This window comes from Gopherus evgoodei, chromosome 4, assembly GCF_007399415.2.
Source record: "Gopherus evgoodei ecotype Sinaloan lineage chromosome 4, rGopEvg1_v1.p, whole genome shotgun sequence".
Lineage (NCBI taxonomy): Eukaryota > Metazoa > Chordata > Testudines > Testudinidae > Gopherus > Gopherus evgoodei.
This window is the reverse complement of record NC_044325.1, coordinates 17,147,936-17,165,992: the sequence shown is the minus strand read 5'-3', so window position 1 is coordinate 17,165,992 and position 18,057 is coordinate 17,147,936. Positions and strand designations below refer to the sequence as shown.

The following is an 18,057-nucleotide window of genomic DNA, read 5'->3' as shown; positions in this document are numbered from 1 at the left end:
AATTTCACCCTGTTTTATTCAGACCATTTCTCCAGTTTGTCCAGATCATTTGAATTTTAATCCTATCCTCCTAAGCACTTGCAACCCCTCACAGCTTGGTATCCTCTGAAAACTTTAAATGTACTCTCTTTGCTATTATCCAAATCATTTATGAAGATGTTGAATAGAACCAGATACAGGACAGATCCTTGTGGGACCCTACTCAATATGCCCCTCCAGCTTGATTGTGAACCACTGATTACTTTCTGAGTACGCTTTTCCAACCAGTTGTGCAACCACCTTATAGGAGGTTCATCTAAGCTATATTTCCCTAGTTTGCTTAAGAGGTCATGTGAAATAGTGTCAAAAGTCTTACTAAAGTCAAGATATATTACATATACTACTTCCCCTCTACCCACAAGGCTTGTTACCCTGTCAAAAAAGGATATTAGGTTGGGTTGACACATGTTCTGGGCTGTTGACTGTTATTTATTACCTTATTTTCATCTAGGTACTTACAGATTGTTTGTTTGATTATTTACTCCTTTATCTTCTCAGGTACCAAAGTTAAGCTGACTTGTCTGTGATTCCATCAGTTGTCCTTATTCACCTTTTTCTTGATAGGTACTATAGTTGCCCTTTTCCAGTCCTCTTCGATCTCTTCTGTTCTCCACATGTTCTCAAAGATAATCAATCGCTAGTGGCTCATAGATTTCTTCTGCCGGTTCCTTAAGTATTCTAGGATGCAGTTCATCAGGCCCAGTTGATATGAAGACATCTAACTTGTCTAAGTAATTCTTAACTTGTTCTTTTTCTATTTTAGCTTCAAATCCTATCCCATTTAGACTGATGTTCACTATGTTTAGTTGTCCAATCGCTGCTAATTTTTTGGGTGTAAACTAAAGCAAAAAGGCATTTAACACTTTGGCCATTGTTGCATTTAGAATTTTCTGTTGCATAGCCCTCCGGAGCCAAATGCACAGCTGGCACTCTACTTAATGGCAATATCATTCTTAAATATTTAAAATTTTCTGAATTAAAACTTCCTTTGGTTATTTAAGCAGTATTGCAATCACTTAATATTTATTGCAGTCACTTAATATGGATCTGGCCTAATAGTCTGAATTTTGTTCTATGTGTGTGTCTCATGTAGTCTTATCAGGGAGAGTAATCCTTTCCTGTGCTGCTTTGTGATCCCATTTGCTGCTATTAACTGTCCTTTTCTAGTTCATGTTTTTATATCAGTAGGTCTCCAACTTGTGCTTCACCTCCTGTCCAATTTCCCTTCCCTGTACTTCTTCTCTGTTAATTTTCCTGCTCAGTTATAATGTAAATAGAGATGGCCAGAATTAGAATGGTGAATTTGGGCCAGGCTATATATTTGAATTTTCTTCATCCATGCCTATATGTACAATTTTTGTTTCACATCAAATCCAAAATTAGAATGGAATATGTACCCCAGTCTGGATGCAGCCAAAATTCAAATGAACAACTGACTTTCTAAAACTTCCATCTTTCTTTGGAGCAAAGTTGCTCTAGAACAAGTTGGTGCTGACTAACCCAAAACTTTATCTAAATTTAATTCAGATGCAAACATCATTTTCTTGGTCCATCTCTGTGAATCCTGTATAGTGATGAAGAAAAAACATCATATTCTCTATTGATGGGAATGTTTCTAAGCAACAAGATTAGGGTACAAAACTGTTTTCGTTCCCTTCTTGTGTAGAATAATAGACTTTAAGGCCAGATGGGATCATCTTGTCTGACCTCTTGCACCTTGCAGGTCACAGAACCTCACTCCTGTAACAGAGCTATAACCCACTCCTGTAACAGAGCTATAACCTCTGGCTGAGTTACTGAAGTCCTCAGTATGATTTGAAGACTTCAGGTCAACAGAGAATCCACCATTTACAATAGTTTAAACCTGCAAGTGCGCCCTGCTGCAGAGGTAGTCTTCTTTCCCGCTAGTTCTCATTGAGCCTCTAGTTCAGGGTTTTTCACCCAGTGGGTCGGGACCCAAAATTGGGTCACTAGAATGTTTCAAAGGGTTGTGTGTCAGCTCCTGTGGCTCCTATCTCATGCTCCAGGCGCTGCAACCTTTGGGGTCCCAGTGCCGCCACTCAGGTTTGCCCCAGCCATTATTAGAATCATAGAATATCAAGGTTGGAAGGGACCTCAGGAGGTCATCTAGTCCAACCCCTTGCTCAAAGCAGGACTAATCCCCTGTCAGATTTTTACCCCAGTTCCCTAAATGGACCCCTCAAGGATTGAACTCACAACCCTGGGTTTAGCAGGCCAATGATGACAGGAGTCCAGGTAGACCAGATTTGAGTGTCACTGCAACCCCATGAACCAGGTCATGATGTCACTCAACAGATTTGGTCCAGTCAGTGGGCTGGGGCCATACCTGAGTGGCACTACACCACTAGAGGTTGCAATGCCTGGAGCAGAGAGCCAAGTGTAGCCAGCCCCACAGCACAGGACCTGCCACTGTGGGATGAGTGCCAGGCAAGACCCAAGGTCCCCAGCGGGCAAGATCCAACCAAAACTACCCCAGAGCCTCTACCTCCAGACTATTTTCTGGATCATGACAGGCCATAAACATTTACAAATGGATCCTGAATCCAAAAAGGTTGAGAACCACTGCCTGTACTAAGCCTTTGTGACTTTCTCCTTGATGCTCTTCTGGTTGTCTGATTTACATTTTTCCTTTTCCTGCCCCTGGTACCTAAGCCTACTTCCCTGCTCCTTTTGCCTATCCCTTAGCCTTTACTGTTGTTCTTGGGCCGGATCATACTCCTAAGACACATGTTGTGAGGAAGTAGAGATGGGATTGGACTTGCTGAATGACAAAGGTTTATATTTTCTTCTCCACTCCCACATTATTTGTCTGTCTCTCCCTTCTGCCAATTAGGAGTAATAATTTTCTCTCATGTACAGTTAAAAAATCTCCCTAGATTCATTTTTACTGCCATTGACATGCCACTTGGAACTTAGACCTAGCTGATTTGTTTGGAAGGAAAAAACAAATGTCTGGGCTGGATTCATCATTGTGATTACCTGTTTGCTGCACAAGCCATACAATTAATTGCCTCTTGCATGTTCTCTCTGTCTCATCTTTGCACTTTCCACACAGCCCCTTATGCCTGAAATTCCCTCTCTGCCTGATATGCCATGCCTCTACCCTCTTCACCTCAAGTCTCTCCTTAAAACATATTTCCAGTAAGCCTGTGTCTCTGTAGTTCTTACCTCAGTAAGATTAACAAAATCAATTGCAGTATTTACAAATAGCACAAACTCTCAAAGCACATACTTATGTTTACCTCTGTTCTTTGTTTTTTGTTGCATCTTACCCCCATCCTAAATCTTATCTGTTTAATTTGTAAGTTTGGAGCTGGAACCCTTTCTTCAGTTGTTTGTAAAGCACGTTGGCACCCCTTTGTGTACAAGGAATTGTAATATACTGAGTAATAGTCTACTTGTCCTTCCTTTTACTGATTAGTAGACTTGGCTGATTTACCTTGTTTTCCTCACTGGCGCTGATGATATGGGAGGTTCCAGAAAGCATTATGCTGTGAGTAAAAATGGAGCATATTGTGCAAATGCTAATGTGTTCTCCTAAACCAATGCTGTGCTTGGTGTTTGCACTGTAAAATGCAAACCACACATTTGTTGCGGCTGTGTGGACTGCTTTACATTGGCCAGTGATTGCTTGTTCATTTTCATTTTTTTTCTTTAATGTCTAATAATTGTGAAAGGGAGTGAGTGAGGATTTATTTTCATTGCTGAGAGTGGGAAAGAACTGAGCATGATTCCACATGCAGTTGTTTAAACCACTTGCCATGTTTGGTTTTTGACCTGCAGTGAGCAGGCTGCCAAATCTGTAGGTTTTCATTTTTAATAAATGCTTCTATTCGCCTATTGATAAGTTACTCTTACATACTGATTAAACCTTTCTAAGACAAACAGCTCATTTTTCCCACTTTCCACTGTGTATTTCAGAGAGGTGATTTAATTTGTATACATTGTTGCACTGACGTTCCTTTTTGGGAACAAGGGAAGAACTGCAGAATCTTACAATTCCCATGAGCCATTCTAAAAAGAGACAGAATCTACTTTATGAATCACCGGGTTATTTTTTGAAAACCTTGTTGGATTAAAATGACTCATCGATCTGTCTTCTTTAGCTGGGGAAATGCTGTTTATAACTATCATGCCAACCATAGAACATTACAATATATGTTCTGATAACACTACGTATTAGCCCTGCAAAATTGACAGATATTTTTTGTTTCTTTAGAATTCTGATTTACCTAACCCAGACACTTGGCTCCCTTGAGTCTTTAAAAATGTAAGGGAAAATCAGAAGCAAACTCCACCATAAATCAGAAATAAACAGCTATCCTATACATCAAAAAGATATCACCCTCTCCTCCTCCCTTCCAGTATTCCCCTTCAGGGGACCATTCCATCCTCTCTCTACTCTCCCCTGCCCCCAAAAGCTTTGCATCGTACCCCCAAGGGCCACAGATTTAGGCTGTTTCAGATTGGTAGATGTAAAAGCTTGAAAGTTGGCATGTTTTCACAGAAAGTGCCCTGCAAAAAACTGCTTCTCTCTCAATCAAGGAAGCTGCAGCTTGGATGCCTCTGCTGATCTCAGTTGTTGCAGTATGGCATAGGGGTGTGGGTCTCTCAGGTGAGCAGACCCCAGGCCATTTAATAGGGCTTTATAGGTCAAAATTAATACCTTAAAGTGTTCCCAGAAACCCAGAGCCAGCCTGTGAAGATAATGAAGCACTGGTGAAATGTACTTAAAGTGAGATACTCTGCTTAAAAAGTATCAGAGGGGTAGCCGTGTTAGTCTGGATCTGTAAAAGCAGCAAAGAATCCTGTGGCACCTGATGCATCTGAGGAAGTGGGTATTCACCCACGAAAGCTCATGCTCCAAAACGTCTGTTAGTCTATAAGGTGCCACAGGATTCTTTGCTGCTTCTGCTTAAAAAGTAGGCTGCTGAATTCTGTACTCGCTTCAGCTTCTGAATGGATGTAAGAGTTAACTTCAAGTAGGGAACACTTTGTAGCAGTCTGATAGTGAGTTGACAAAGCCATAGATAAGTGGCCAAGTCCACATCCAAAATACAAGGTCACAACTTCTTGGTTAGCCAAAAATAAAACTGCTGTAACTCGATCACTTCAACAATAACTGGGAATTCAATCAGATTCTGAGGTAGGAAATACAAGTTACAAATGGTGGCCAAATCCCTTCAGTCAGATCTTCCATTTGCTCTCCTCAGTTAATCAACGTTGCCTGTGTCTTTACTAAACGTTGGTGTTCCATCTCACCCAGTCACTGGAAAAGGCATTCATCCACACCGCCTGAGTTGGAAGAGAGAGAAGCATAAAGCTGGGTTTCATCCTGCAGGCAGGACAACCAGTGCTTCCTTGTTCTACTTCTAATGGCCTGGTATTCAATCCAGAACCCTGCATGAGAGTATACCGGGTGAAGAGGGGTAATTGCCCAAGACTACATCTAGGATTTCCCTGGAGAGAGGAACAAAGCTGTAGAAGCACAGCCCTGTCTGCTCCCTGCACGGTTTGCACTTTGTAATCAACTGTGTCAAAGACAGTTCACTTTATAATACTGGCATGGACACTTGTTTCTCATTGATCACCACAGATAGTCATTATGCATACCCATATTCACAACGGTCAAGGATCTCTGACGTAACTGGATACTGTGAGGGCTGTTATAACACAACTTTTCAATAATCCTACCTACAAAGGGAAGATTAGATACAGAGCAGTGATTAGCCATATTGTCACGGTCAAAACATGGCGTCCTGAACATAGCCCATACTCGTGCTTTCTAAAGAGAAGCTGGCAGCTGCCATCTTTATGGGAAGCACTGTTGTATTAATTTAGATGGCCAGAGATGTTAACATAACCCAGTCACTGTCCAACTTTAAACAGTGCTAAATATGGTTCATGGTTTGGTATACAGAGACCTCAGACTGCTTAGCACCATGGCAAACACCATTTAAAATCCTTTACCCTTGTATTAAGAGAGACTGAAAAGAAGTAAAAACAGTTAAAGCATTTGAAATGTAAAATATTAAGTAAGGCTTTCATTTTTACAACATCCCCTGTTCCTGTTTGCTGGAGAGAGTTTTTTGAAGGAACCCCTCCTCCCCAACCCCGTTGTTTGACAGTCTCTTAGATGGTGTCAAAGATGGTAATAACTGTCCTGTTGGGGAAAAGAGAAGAACTTAGCGGAGATGGCCTGGAGCTGTTGTTGCTGCTGCTGCTGATGGTAAAGTCTGATCTTGTTTTGTCTCAGGTGGTGGTTTGGGTTCAGAGAATTAGTGGCACAGCTTAGCCTCCAAATCCATACACAGTATGACCCTGGCGCTTCAATGCATAAAGAGCGTCCATAGCAGTAACAGTCTTCCGCTTCGCATGCTCGGTGTAAGTAACGGCATCTCGGATCACGTTCTCCAGAAACACTTTCAGCACCCCGCGAGTCTCCTCGTAAATGAGCCCTGAAATACGCTTCACTCCCCCACGACGAGCCAAACGGCAAATAGCGGGTTTCGTAATGCCCTGGATATTATCCCTGAACACCTTCCTATGACGCTTAACGCCTTCTTTCTCGAGACCCTTGCCTCCCTTACCACGACCAGACATATTTGCTAGTTACAAACAAAGCTGTGTGTTTGGATTCAGTGGAGCCGGTAGAAGTGGTGATGTTATCTGGGTACCTGTCTCTGGCCCAGTCTGATCAGGACATCACTTAACATTAGCATGAAGAAGATCTGGTGTCCCAGGTGTCCCAAAGTCTTTCTTCAAGTATCCAAAAAGGGAGTGATGGGAAGAACAGCTCACCCCCTCATTATTTTATCCATCAGTTAGGCCTAATATCCAACACACCAATTTTGGTCAATTAATTTCTGATTCCACATCTCTCCCCCTGCACCCTCTTTTTTTATTTTTTTTTAATTTTTTTTTAAACCAAGCATGATTTCAACACAGTCCTTGAATTATATCAGTGTTTCCTATTATGTTTGGACTAATTTAGTCTCTTTGTCTGGTTCTCATGCACCTGTTTGCTTTCAGTAAAGAATGTTATAATTTTTACAACTGAGCTTACTATTACGGTAAATTTGTTGGCCCGGTTATTATAATGGCACTTACAATCACTCTTAGTACTGGGCCCTGTACTTCCCTACTAACTTCCACCTGCAAGACGGACATGGATCTAATGCATTGGTTGTATCATGAGGTTTTGCTAGTCCCTCCTGGAGCTCTACTGGTTAAAATTCAAGTAGTGATGATATAGCATTTGTTTTCCCCAAGATATTGGCCTGCTTCCACAGAAATGAAAAATTTGGTCCAAATCGACAATGTATAGGGAATATTTTTTTCTACTTGGTGTTCTCAGTACAAGATGAGGCTTTTATATATACAAATTCTAGAGATAGATGATGAAGGTGTAAATCAGGAATTAATAAATTAGTCTTTCCCCTTTACTTAATTGGAGAGGCTTTCAGCATTATAAATAAAAATGAAACCACCTGTGCCATATTTCTTTGTAATGGTTGTGAGCTCTGTTTACGAGCCTTGTAGGTTTGGGGAGTGAGCAACCAGATTAAACAATAAGACTGATCCACCCAGTATGTTGCTGTGTGCGTTCGTGGTGTTGGTCAACCAGCTGCATATTTTGAAAACCATAAGGGTGCCAGTAAAGATGTAAACAAACGACAAACTGGAGAGAGTCCAGAGAAGAAGGACAAAAATGATAAAAGGCTTAGAAAATGTGACCTGTGAGGAAAGGCTGAAAGAATTGGGCATGTTTAGTCTAGAGAAGAGAAGGTTGAGGGGGGACATCATGGCCTTGAAATATATAAAAGCCTATTGTAAAGAGGACTGTGATCATTTGTTCTCCAAGTCCACCAAGGGTGTGGCAAGAATTAATCATCTTAGTTTGCAGCAAGGGAGAGTAGGTTAGATATTAGGAAAAATGTGCTAACCATAAGAATAGTTAAGCATTGGAACAGGTTACCAAGGAAAGTTGTGGAATCCCTGTCATTGGAGGTTTTTAAGAACAGGTTGGAAAAACACCTGTCAGAGGGCTTGTCTACATCAGAAAGTTGCAGCGCTGGTGAGGGAGTTACAGCGCTGCAACTTTGAAGGTGTACACATCTGCAGGGCACCACCAGCGCTGCAACTCCCTGTTTGCAGCGCTGGCCGTACTCCCGTTTTGTCTCGGGTGTAGAGGATCCAGCGCTGGTGATCCAGCGCTGGTAATCCAATGTAGACAGTTACCAGCGCTTTTCTTGACCTCCGTGGAAGGAGGAAGCCTCTGGTAATCAAGCTGGTTTCCTTTCCCGGTTTGCTCTCTCGGTCCCGGAGCCAGCCAGCAAACCGCAGGGAAGGAGACCTTTAAGGTTTCGCGTGCTAGTGATACACTTCAATGTTTTTAGAAGGTCTCTTTCTATAAGTCTATAATATATAACTAAACTGTTGTTGTATGTAAAGTAAGTAAGGTTTTAAAAATGTTTAAGAAGCTTCATTTAAAATTAAATTAAAATGCAGAGCCCCCTGACCGGTGGCCAGGACCCAGGCAGTGTGAGCGCCACTGAAAATCAGCTTGCATGCCGCCTTCGGCACACGTGCCGTAGGTTGCCTACCCCTAGTCTAGGATTAGTTAGAATCATAGAATATCAGGGTTGGAAGGGACCTAGCCCAACCCCCTGCTCAAAGCAGGACCAATCCCCAACTAAATAATCCCAGCCAGGGCTTTGTCAAGCCTGAACTTAAAAACCTCTAAGGAAGGAGATTCCAGCAGTCCCATAGGTAACCCATTCCAGTGCTTCACCACCCTCCTAGTGAAAAAGTTTTTCCTAATATCTAACCTAAACCTACCCCACTGCAACTTGAGACCATTACTCCTTGTTCTGTCATCTGGTACCGCTGAGAGCAGTCTAGATCCATCCTCTTTGGAACCCCCTTTCAGGTAGTTGAAAGCAGCTATCAAATCCCCCCTCATTCTTCTCTTCTGCAGACTAAACAATCCCAGTTCCCTCAGCCTCTTCTCATAAGTGATGTGCCCCAGCCCCCTAATCATTTTTGTTGCCCTCCGCTGGACTCTTTCCAATTTTTCCACATCCTTCTTGTAGTGTGGGGTCCAAAACTTGACACAGTACTCTAGATGAGGCCTCACCAATGCCAAATCGAGGGGAACAATCATGTCCCTCGATCTGCTGGCAGTGCTCCTACTTATACAGCCCAAAATGCCATTAGCCTTCTTGGCAACAAGGGCACACAATTGACTCATAGCCAGCTTCTTGTCCACTGTAACCCCTAGGTCTTTTTCTGCAGAACTGCTGCCTAGCCATTTGGTCCCTAGTCTGTAACAGTGAATGGGATTCTTCCGTCCTAAGTGCAGGACTCTGCACTTGTCCTTGTTGAACTTTATCAGGTTTCTTTTGGCCCAATCCTCTAATTTGTCTAGGTCCCTCTGTATCCTGTCCCTACCTTCCAGTGTATCTACCACGCCTCCCAGTTTAGTGTCGTCTGCAAACCTGCTGAGAGTACAGTCCACGCCATCCTCCAGATCATTAATGAAGATATTGAACAAAGTCGGCCCCAGGACTGACTCTTGGGGCACACCGCATGACACCAGCTGCCAACTAGATATGGAGCCATTGATCACTACCCATTGGGCTCGACGATTTAGCAAGCTTTCTATTCACCTTATAGTCCTTTCATCCAGACTATACTTCTTTAACTTGCTGGCAAGAATACTGTGGGAGACCATATCAAGAGCTTTGCTAAAGTCAAGGAATAACATGTCCACTGCTTTCCCCTCATCCTCAGAGCCAGTTATCTCACCATAGAAGGCAGTTAGGTTAGTCAGGCATAACTTGCCCTTGGTGAACCATGCTGACTGTTCCTGATCACTTTCCTCTCCTCTAAGTGCTTCAAAATTGATTCCTTGAGGACCTGCTCCATGATTTTTCCAGGGACTGAGGTAACGCTGACTGACCTGTAGTTCCCCAGATCCTCCTCCTTCGCTTTTTTAAAGATGGGCACTACATTAGCCTTTTTCCAGTCATCCGGGACCTCCCCCAATCCTCACGCATTTTCATAAATAACGTCCATTGGCTCTACAATCACATCCACTAACTCCTTTAGCACCCTCGGATGCAGTTCATCCGGCCCCATGGACTTGTGCTTGTCCAGCTTTTTTAAATAGTCCTGAACCACTTCTTTCTCCACAGAGGGCTGGTCACCTCCTCCCCATACTGTGCTGCCCAGTGGAGCAGTCTGGAAGCTGACCTTGTTCATGAAGACAGAGGCAAAAAAAGCATTGAGTAAATTACCTTTTTCCACGTCTTCCATCACCAGGTTGCCTTCCCCATTCAGTAAATGGCCCACACTTTCCCTGACCACCTTCTTGTTGCTAACATATCTTCATCCTGCCTCCGTGCAGGGGAATGGAATAGATGACTTCTTGAGGTCCCTTCCATCCCCACATTTTTACAATTCAAATAAAAAACACTTTATAAAAAAAATTACAAATTACAACAGTTGGAAATTTCCTTTCATGTTAATTTTAAACCTCATTTACAAACTGTGCACCCTCTTTTCCAAGGATAGCACCTGGTTGCTAATCTCATAGGTGCTTTACTGTATCTAAGATCAAAACATTAGTAAACCTGTTGAAACAGTAGCAAAGTTGTGGCAGGCTTGGCAGATGGAGGGTGTGGTAACACTGCATCACAGACTATATTCTTGAGTACATAGCATCATTTGCCTTATATAGTCTTGTAAATGGCATCATTCCAACAGTTAGTTATCTTCTGTTTTGCTTGGAAGATCATTATTTCCTGTTTATCTCATAAATTTAACACACATCCTATTCCTCCTATTTAAACTCTCCCACCAAAATACAACAGTGACTTCCCTTTCTGAAAAGGAAGGGCTGGCAGCTACAGCCTGAAGTTAGCATGAATTGTTTATGTAACGTTCAATCAGGAATTCATAATAGACTAAAGTATTTTTCACCAGAGCAGAGATTTTGTTGCATATTAGTATAACAGGTTTTGGTGACATGCTAGCTGTCAAGTGCAGCATAAACCCCTTTCAGCCATTTCATTGAAAATAGAATTGAAAGACCATACCCCCTCACCTTCCAGTACATATAAATTACATCTCTCTGGAAAACATGAAAACATTTCCCCCCAGTATTTCAGAGCAACTGCAACTGTAAAATTTGGAGTAAACAACAAGAAGAGCCCCCAGGCCATTCTGTTAATTTGAGAACCCCAATATGTTAAGTTGAAGTAGGAACTTGCAGACTGTGCACACTGTAGGCTATAATTTGACATTTCCCTGTGTTAGTAAAATTTTTGACACACAAGATGAGTGTTGCAGAAATTGAACATGGAATAATATATTTTATCAAAGTCAGTAATATTAAACAATCACAGGTTACTTTCCAAATGGCTGATATTTGTCAGGAGAATGTCTGTCTGAGTTTACTTGACCTTTCTGGTCTAAAAAGGTTTGATTATTTTGAGGTCGAAATTTAAGTCAGCATGGAAAATTACCTCTTTCTTACAAACAGAATCTGGCTGGAACCCACTATATACATGTTCTGCAATCATTACAGTTCAGAGATTACCCCAGGTTCTGCAGACCCCTTCCCTCCTGTGTCCACAGGCAGGCACAAATTTGGAAATACTCCTTTAAAACATAAGCTTCTGTTGTAATTCTTCAGTGATCTTGATTAAATATGCCATGATCCATTTCTACTTTCTGATACTAATAAAATTATTCATGTTTTTTCCTTAATTTAAAAAAAAGCAGATCACAGATTTATCTGAGCATTGTTAAATAATTAAGCCACTTTTTTTCCCTCTCAAAACTATAGTTTGTGTCTTTTGTCTTTTTTTTAGTCTATTGCCTCATCTTTGAAGTACTGTTATAAAACTATCTGGTGAGTATTTTTCACCCTATTAGTATGTCAAGGAAAAGGAAGGACATAATTATTTTTGAAAAAGCACTATCTAGGTAGGTATAGCTTAACAAACCCAGAGTAAGTTGCAGTCCCTGCTCTGAAGAACTTACAGTCTACTGAACAGTGCTTATGAGCTGACTGGTGTTTATGTAATTGCATTGCTGAACAATTGCCTAATCTGGAAGACCTATCCAGAAAGGTTTGGAAGAAGTAAACTGTGATGATTAAGCTTGTGCACACCGTTGTGCCAGACAGAATATTGTACTTTCTCTGGGGAGAAAGAGAGTTTCCACAGGATGTCTGCATTTCGTAGCAAAAAATGCACTTGCAGATGTATTCTGTAGGGTTGTTTTGATGTAGAATATTAACCTGGGGACCTTATTGTCACAGGATATTACAGAAGCAAATAGTTTTGTGAGATTATTTGTCATTTGGGAATTAAGCTTTTGTGAGTGTAAGTGTGTACTTAAACTGATGTTTGATGTGAATTTGGTCCTGATTGTTTCACCATAAGATGAATATTTTACACATTATGAACACCTCCCTACCCCCAAACTATCTGTTTCCAAGCACTACAGACAAACCCGTAACAATGTAAACTCCAGATATATTATAGAACATTCTATGGTAACCCATGTTAGCTAATAATTTTTTTTTCATGGAATTTTTAAAAGGTTTAACTAAAACAAGTAATATAGCCCTCCCTTACTCTCCCTTGTAATCCATGCAGACACTTCCCTCCTGACAGTCATTCCCTTTCCTCTGCACAAATCCCCCGCCCATGCAAAATGGTCAGTTAACACAAGTAGTTGCTGTCTTTTGGGTCTTCCAAAGCTGCGAGTGAAGTCTGTAGGAGTTATTGTAATAATGTTTTACACTCAATTTACAGTGGCATAAATATCTATACAAGATGAAGGGCACTGGAGGGAGAATTGGGCACATAGAACTTGGTATATGTTTTTTCAATTAGATAATTATTGAAATTATTGCTGATTTCTATTTAAAAAGAAAAGCTCAGTCCATCCTGTAAACTTTGCCAGTCACATGGTCTGACTTCTGTTAAGTTTCCGTAACCAAAGGAAATTTCAGAAACTTTTGTTCCTTTATAGTGGCCAAAGTCTGTAAAAGGACAGAAACTTAGAAATGGGGCATTATGGCACATTATCTCAAGTTAAAGGCTGTGTTAAGTTTTCTGATTCAGAATTGGCATCAACCCTCTACTGCAGTTGCACAATTTCTTACTACTTTATAGTGTAGAAAACAGGATATGCTTGGTAAAAAGAGATCTCCTGTAGGGCACCTCATATATTTTAGAATAGGATTTTTTTCATGTTAGGAAATTATTTTTTTATGTGTAATCTGCACATTTTAGGACCTGTACACTTTACTGAAATATCTTAGATTTACAGGACAGTTCAATAATGTCACAGAAAAAGTTGCATCTGAATGTAAGGTTTTTATCCACAGTGTATTAAGTGCTTTGTACAATCTATTTTAAAAATGGTTTGATATAGGTCATTCACCATTGATCTTCAGTGACATTTCCACAATCTAAAAGCTGTTCTCTGTTGCTCAGTTTCATCCCATGACTCCTAATTTATCCTACCTTGGATTACTTTAAACAAAAATGTACTGTAGTGTTCATTGTATTTCAATTCTTTATTTTACCCTTTGCACTAAGGGTCAGATGTACAAATATATTTAGGTGTATAAAAATGCAGATAGAGCCTCATGGGATTTAGGAAAGCACCGAAGCAAGTTAAGTGCCTAATTCCCATTAACTAGGTACCAATGGGAGTTAGGCATCTACCCTGTTTAAGCTTTTCTGTTAACCCCACAGGGCATGTATATTGCCATCCTTAGGCAAATCTGACCCCAGCTGACAATCATACTGCAAAGTAGCATTTCAGGTAATATTACATATAGCTCAGCAGGTTAGGGTGTTGACTCGAGTGTCTTTTCACTTGTCAAGAACATTGCTTTCCTACTTAGGAGTATTATTAAGCAAATTTGGCTAGAACAACTTGCAAATGATTCACAAAGAGAACAATTAAGATTTTATAGGCTTAGTTTAAATACTTATCTTAAAACACTTTTTACCAAAATGGTTTCCTGATGGAGCAGGCTGCTGTATTCATACTTACTTCTGTTTTATCCTCTTGTGTATGTATCAAATGCCAGTAGTTGTGGTGTAAGAATAATTTAAACACACTTTTATGAGTGAGATCTGTTGTGAAAGATTCTGTTTCGGAGATTTGTAAGAGCTTGAATTTCTGCATAACTGAAACTTGTTTAATTCAAATAATATATTTGGGATTTGATGTATTGCAGATTCCTACCAGCTTTGGGTACAGTCTTTCTGACAACCACAATGGAGAAGATTGAAGAACAGTTTGCTAATCTGTGCGTAGCAAAACGTTGTGCACTAACTGAAGACTCCACTTACTTACTGGATATAGATGTTTCAAAATCTATTCTAGCAGAAAGCAACCACTTAGTTGCTGTTTCATGTTCCAATAAATCAATTAAAGTATATAATAGAGAAACATTACACTTGCTAAGGGAGTATAGTGGCCATCCTGGGTTACTTAATGGAGTCAGATTTGCTCATACAAGTGAGAATATGTTGTTTTCAGCATGCAGTGATGGTACAATAAAATGTTGGGATACTCGCTTAGCTACTCAGAAAACTATACAATTATTCAGTGGTTATCCTTCAAATGTTTTCATCAGCTTTGACATTAATTGCAGTGATCTTATAGTTTGTGCTGGGACAGAAAAAGTTGAAGAGGACACATTCATGGTGTTTTGGGATGCAAGAAGTAATACAAACTATGCATGCACTGCTAAAGAGCCCTTAGGAGCCTATTCAGAAACTCACGATGATGATATCACTAAAATATGTTTCCATCCTAACAAACCCAATTTAGTAGTGTCTGGATCAACTGATGGATTGGTTAATGTGTTTGATATTAACAAGGAAAATGAAGATGATGCTTTGATTGCAACTTGTAATTCAAATTCATCAGTAAGTTTTATTGGTTGGTCTGGGAAAGATTATAAACAGGTATATTGCATGACTCATACGGAAGGATTTTGTTGGTGGGATCTTACTCAAATAGATAGTGAGGAACCAATGACATTGTTGCAGATTCCAGATGTCAGAGAAGTAGTCTTCACTGAAAATAGCAACTTAAACTATCTGATAGGTGGCATGTACCATGAAAGGACAGACAAATTGTTTGTTGTCGGTGGAACAGCTATGGGAAACATTCACCTAATAAACTGTGGCATTGATGGACTGAGCCTTGTGGGCACCCTTCATGGAGGGCATTCTGCTACAGTTCGCTCATTCTACTGGAACATGACAGATGAATCTTTGTTGACTGGTGGAGAGGATGCACAGCTGTTGCTATGGAAACCTGGAGCTGTGGAACGGTCCCTTGTAAAGAAGGCATCTATGAAAATTGCTTCCTCTGTTCAGCAGCGAGTGAGAGTTCACAGAAACTCTCTCAAAAGCAAGAAAAAGTAAAATTATGAAAAGGAGACTCTTAAATTTGTAGAGTTTTTCACTGTTCTGAGCAATATATTTGAGGTGATGATTTATTTGCACTATGTGGCAAATATAATTTAGTATGTAAATTTTACCTAGAAATGACCCTCACTTTATCATGTGAATAACTTTTTAAAAAAAGCAACTGATACTTATTAAAAGGGTAAACATTTACTTTGTATTCATTGAACAAAGTATGTCTTAAAATATTGTATATTTTTATATCAAATTGATTATATCAAATAAAAAATATTGGCACAGAGATCTTGGATTAGAATAAAAGCCTGCAACTTATATACTTTATATTATTGCCCACAGTGAAATGTTCTGGACATATTTTAAAAGATTTCAGATTTGTAGCCATCTTTTTCTTACAGATAATTTAATGAATGAAATTGCTAAATATATTAAAGACTTAGTTCTACTTACTAATTCTTAGAGGAAGTACTTATTGATGAAATAGAGAAAAGGTGTTGTTTTGCATGATTATCTCACTATTTAATGACAAGTATATAAACAGTAGTTCACAAAACACACTATAGCAGGTGTGTGTGTTTGTCCTAGAAAACAGTAATACTTACTATATCTGAAGTACCTGTAGCCTTTTTTAGGCTTATGAAAAGTGTTTATAATTGACAATATTTGGGTGTTTTGATTAGAAAAAAATATCTCCAATCTAATGAAAATTGCAAGCTACCCCATGCTATCCTGGCAATATATCTTAATACTGACCTGGAAGACTTATAAAGACTGAGGAGGTATGTCAGTCTCAGTGGGTCATAGAAATTGATGCACATGATCTCCCCAATGCTCCATCTAGTCCACTACCTATTTTTGACATGCCATCCCACATGCCTCATAGGAAGATTCAGAAAAACTTTCAGAATATAGTTATGGAATAACCTGCATATAGAGAGTTTCTTTTTAACCCCCTTTAGCTTCTGCCCTGCAATATATGCACAGTAAGTAACTAGGCTCTCTACAGCACAATTACTACTCTCTGTGGACACCTCTCTAGAGCAATGAGATTTTAGAAATCTCACCAAACAGCTGTTGGGTGGTGGAAAAATTACCTTGTACCTCCTAAGTTGTTTGTCTCATTCTGCTCCACTGGCACTTTTTAACCTCTGTGCCTCTGACTCTGAAAGTTGCCTTTATCATATTCTGCCCTCCCTAAGGTTGTAGTAACATTCATATCAAATGTATCAGTCAGTAATTACTCTAGATTTAACAGATAAGGACTATGCTTCAGTGAAGCATAAACAAATGTAAGAATTGGTATTTTACAGGATAGAGAGAGCATGGAAATCAAAATGATTGTAAATTTAATACATAAATACTTTGACAATATTTACAGACTGCATCTAAACTTGAAAATACCCTGTAGTTTGAAGTAAAAATGGTGTTTAATTCACTGTGCATCATGGGTAATTTATTTTCAGCTGTACCACAATGTGTGGTTACTAGACATTACAAACATACCTGGATTAATTTCCTGTGGAAATGAGTCCTCTCCAAATACACGTGCATCAGGTTTCCTTCTCAGGGGATATTTAGCTTTATGCTCATTTCCTATCTGTCCTTTGGTCATGATGAAGGTGTGATTACATTGCATTTATTAGCACTAAATGTTCATTTGAAGGATACTTTCAACATCAATATCATGCTTCTTTCTGCTAGTAGTTTCCCCCACCATTTACCCATCCTGGATGGCTTGTTAGCCAAGGGCTCAGCTTTTTATTTGGACACTTACTATGCAGACAGTTGCCTGAGTTGGCATTTGTTGTTAATATCTTTCTATGAGTTTTACACAGCTTTGGAATGACTCATCTGGTGGCAAGCGGGAGGAGGAGGCACAGCCAGAACACGCTGTGTCACAGCTTTGAACCGCCTCTGAACACTGCAGAATGGAGGGGAGCAGTCCAGACATAACAGAATTGTGGTAGTTGCTGCTGCCAAAATGGAAAAGTTCTTACCTGATCATTTCAGGTAATGAAATGTAGGTTTCTATATGCCTAAATGTAGGTTCCTACCAGAATGCCTGTTTTCCCATTTAACGGTCACTGTTCCATTCCAGTGGCTCCTTACTAACATACACTTTTTGAAACTAATTTATCATTAGTATCAGTTTCTTAATGTATCCACTGGTTTTTAGAAATACATTTTATACTTCATTTAAATGGCTTTCTTCTGACACATTCCTTAATATCAGAGGGGTAGCCGTGTTAGTCTGGATCTGTAAAAGCAGCAGAGTCCTGTGGCCTTATAGACTAACAGACGTATTGGAGCATGAGCTTTTGTGGGTGAATACCCACTTCGTCGAAAAGCTCATGCTCCAATACGTCTGTTAGTTAATAAGGTGCCACAGGACTCTTCGCTATTCCTTAATATGAATTTTAGTGGTAATTCTTACAAGATACCAAAAATTAAAATTTCAGAAGAAGTCAAAATTTTATACTTTAAAAAGGGATACGAATACTTTCAAAATTGTTCTTGAAATGGG

At 39.9% G+C, this 18,057-nt stretch overlaps 2 protein-coding genes across 6 annotated transcripts in view; one reads left to right on the top strand and one right to left on the bottom strand.

Moving 5' to 3' along the window:
• WDR89 (WD repeat domain 89) overlaps nucleotides 1-16,968 on the top strand; it is a 91,950-nt gene extending 74,982 nt beyond the window's left edge. For 3 of the 5 annotated variants that reach the window (XM_030558557.1, XM_030558555.1, XM_030558553.1), the window contains one exon: nucleotides 14,333-16,968. In XM_030558557.1, coding sequence (XP_030414417.1) covers nucleotides 14,373-15,533 — 1,161 coding nt within the window. In that variant the 5' untranslated portion in view covers nucleotides 14,333-14,372 and the 3' untranslated portion in view covers nucleotides 15,534-16,968. Of the gene's footprint in view, nucleotides 1-6,365; nucleotides 6,445-11,939; nucleotides 11,981-14,332 lie in introns of those variants that run through there. The other 2 variants (XM_030558556.1, XM_030558554.1) reach the window with 2 other exon arrangements.
• LOC115649711 (histone H4-like) lies at nucleotides 6,317-6,705 on the bottom strand. Its single transcript, XM_030558558.1, has one exon. It carries the CDS (start codon nucleotides 6,661-6,663, stop codon nucleotides 6,352-6,354), a length of 312 nt encoding a protein of 103 aa, XP_030414418.1. The 5' UTR covers nucleotides 6,664-6,705; the 3' UTR covers nucleotides 6,317-6,351.
• Nucleotides 16,969-18,057: the final 1,089 nt, after the last annotated feature.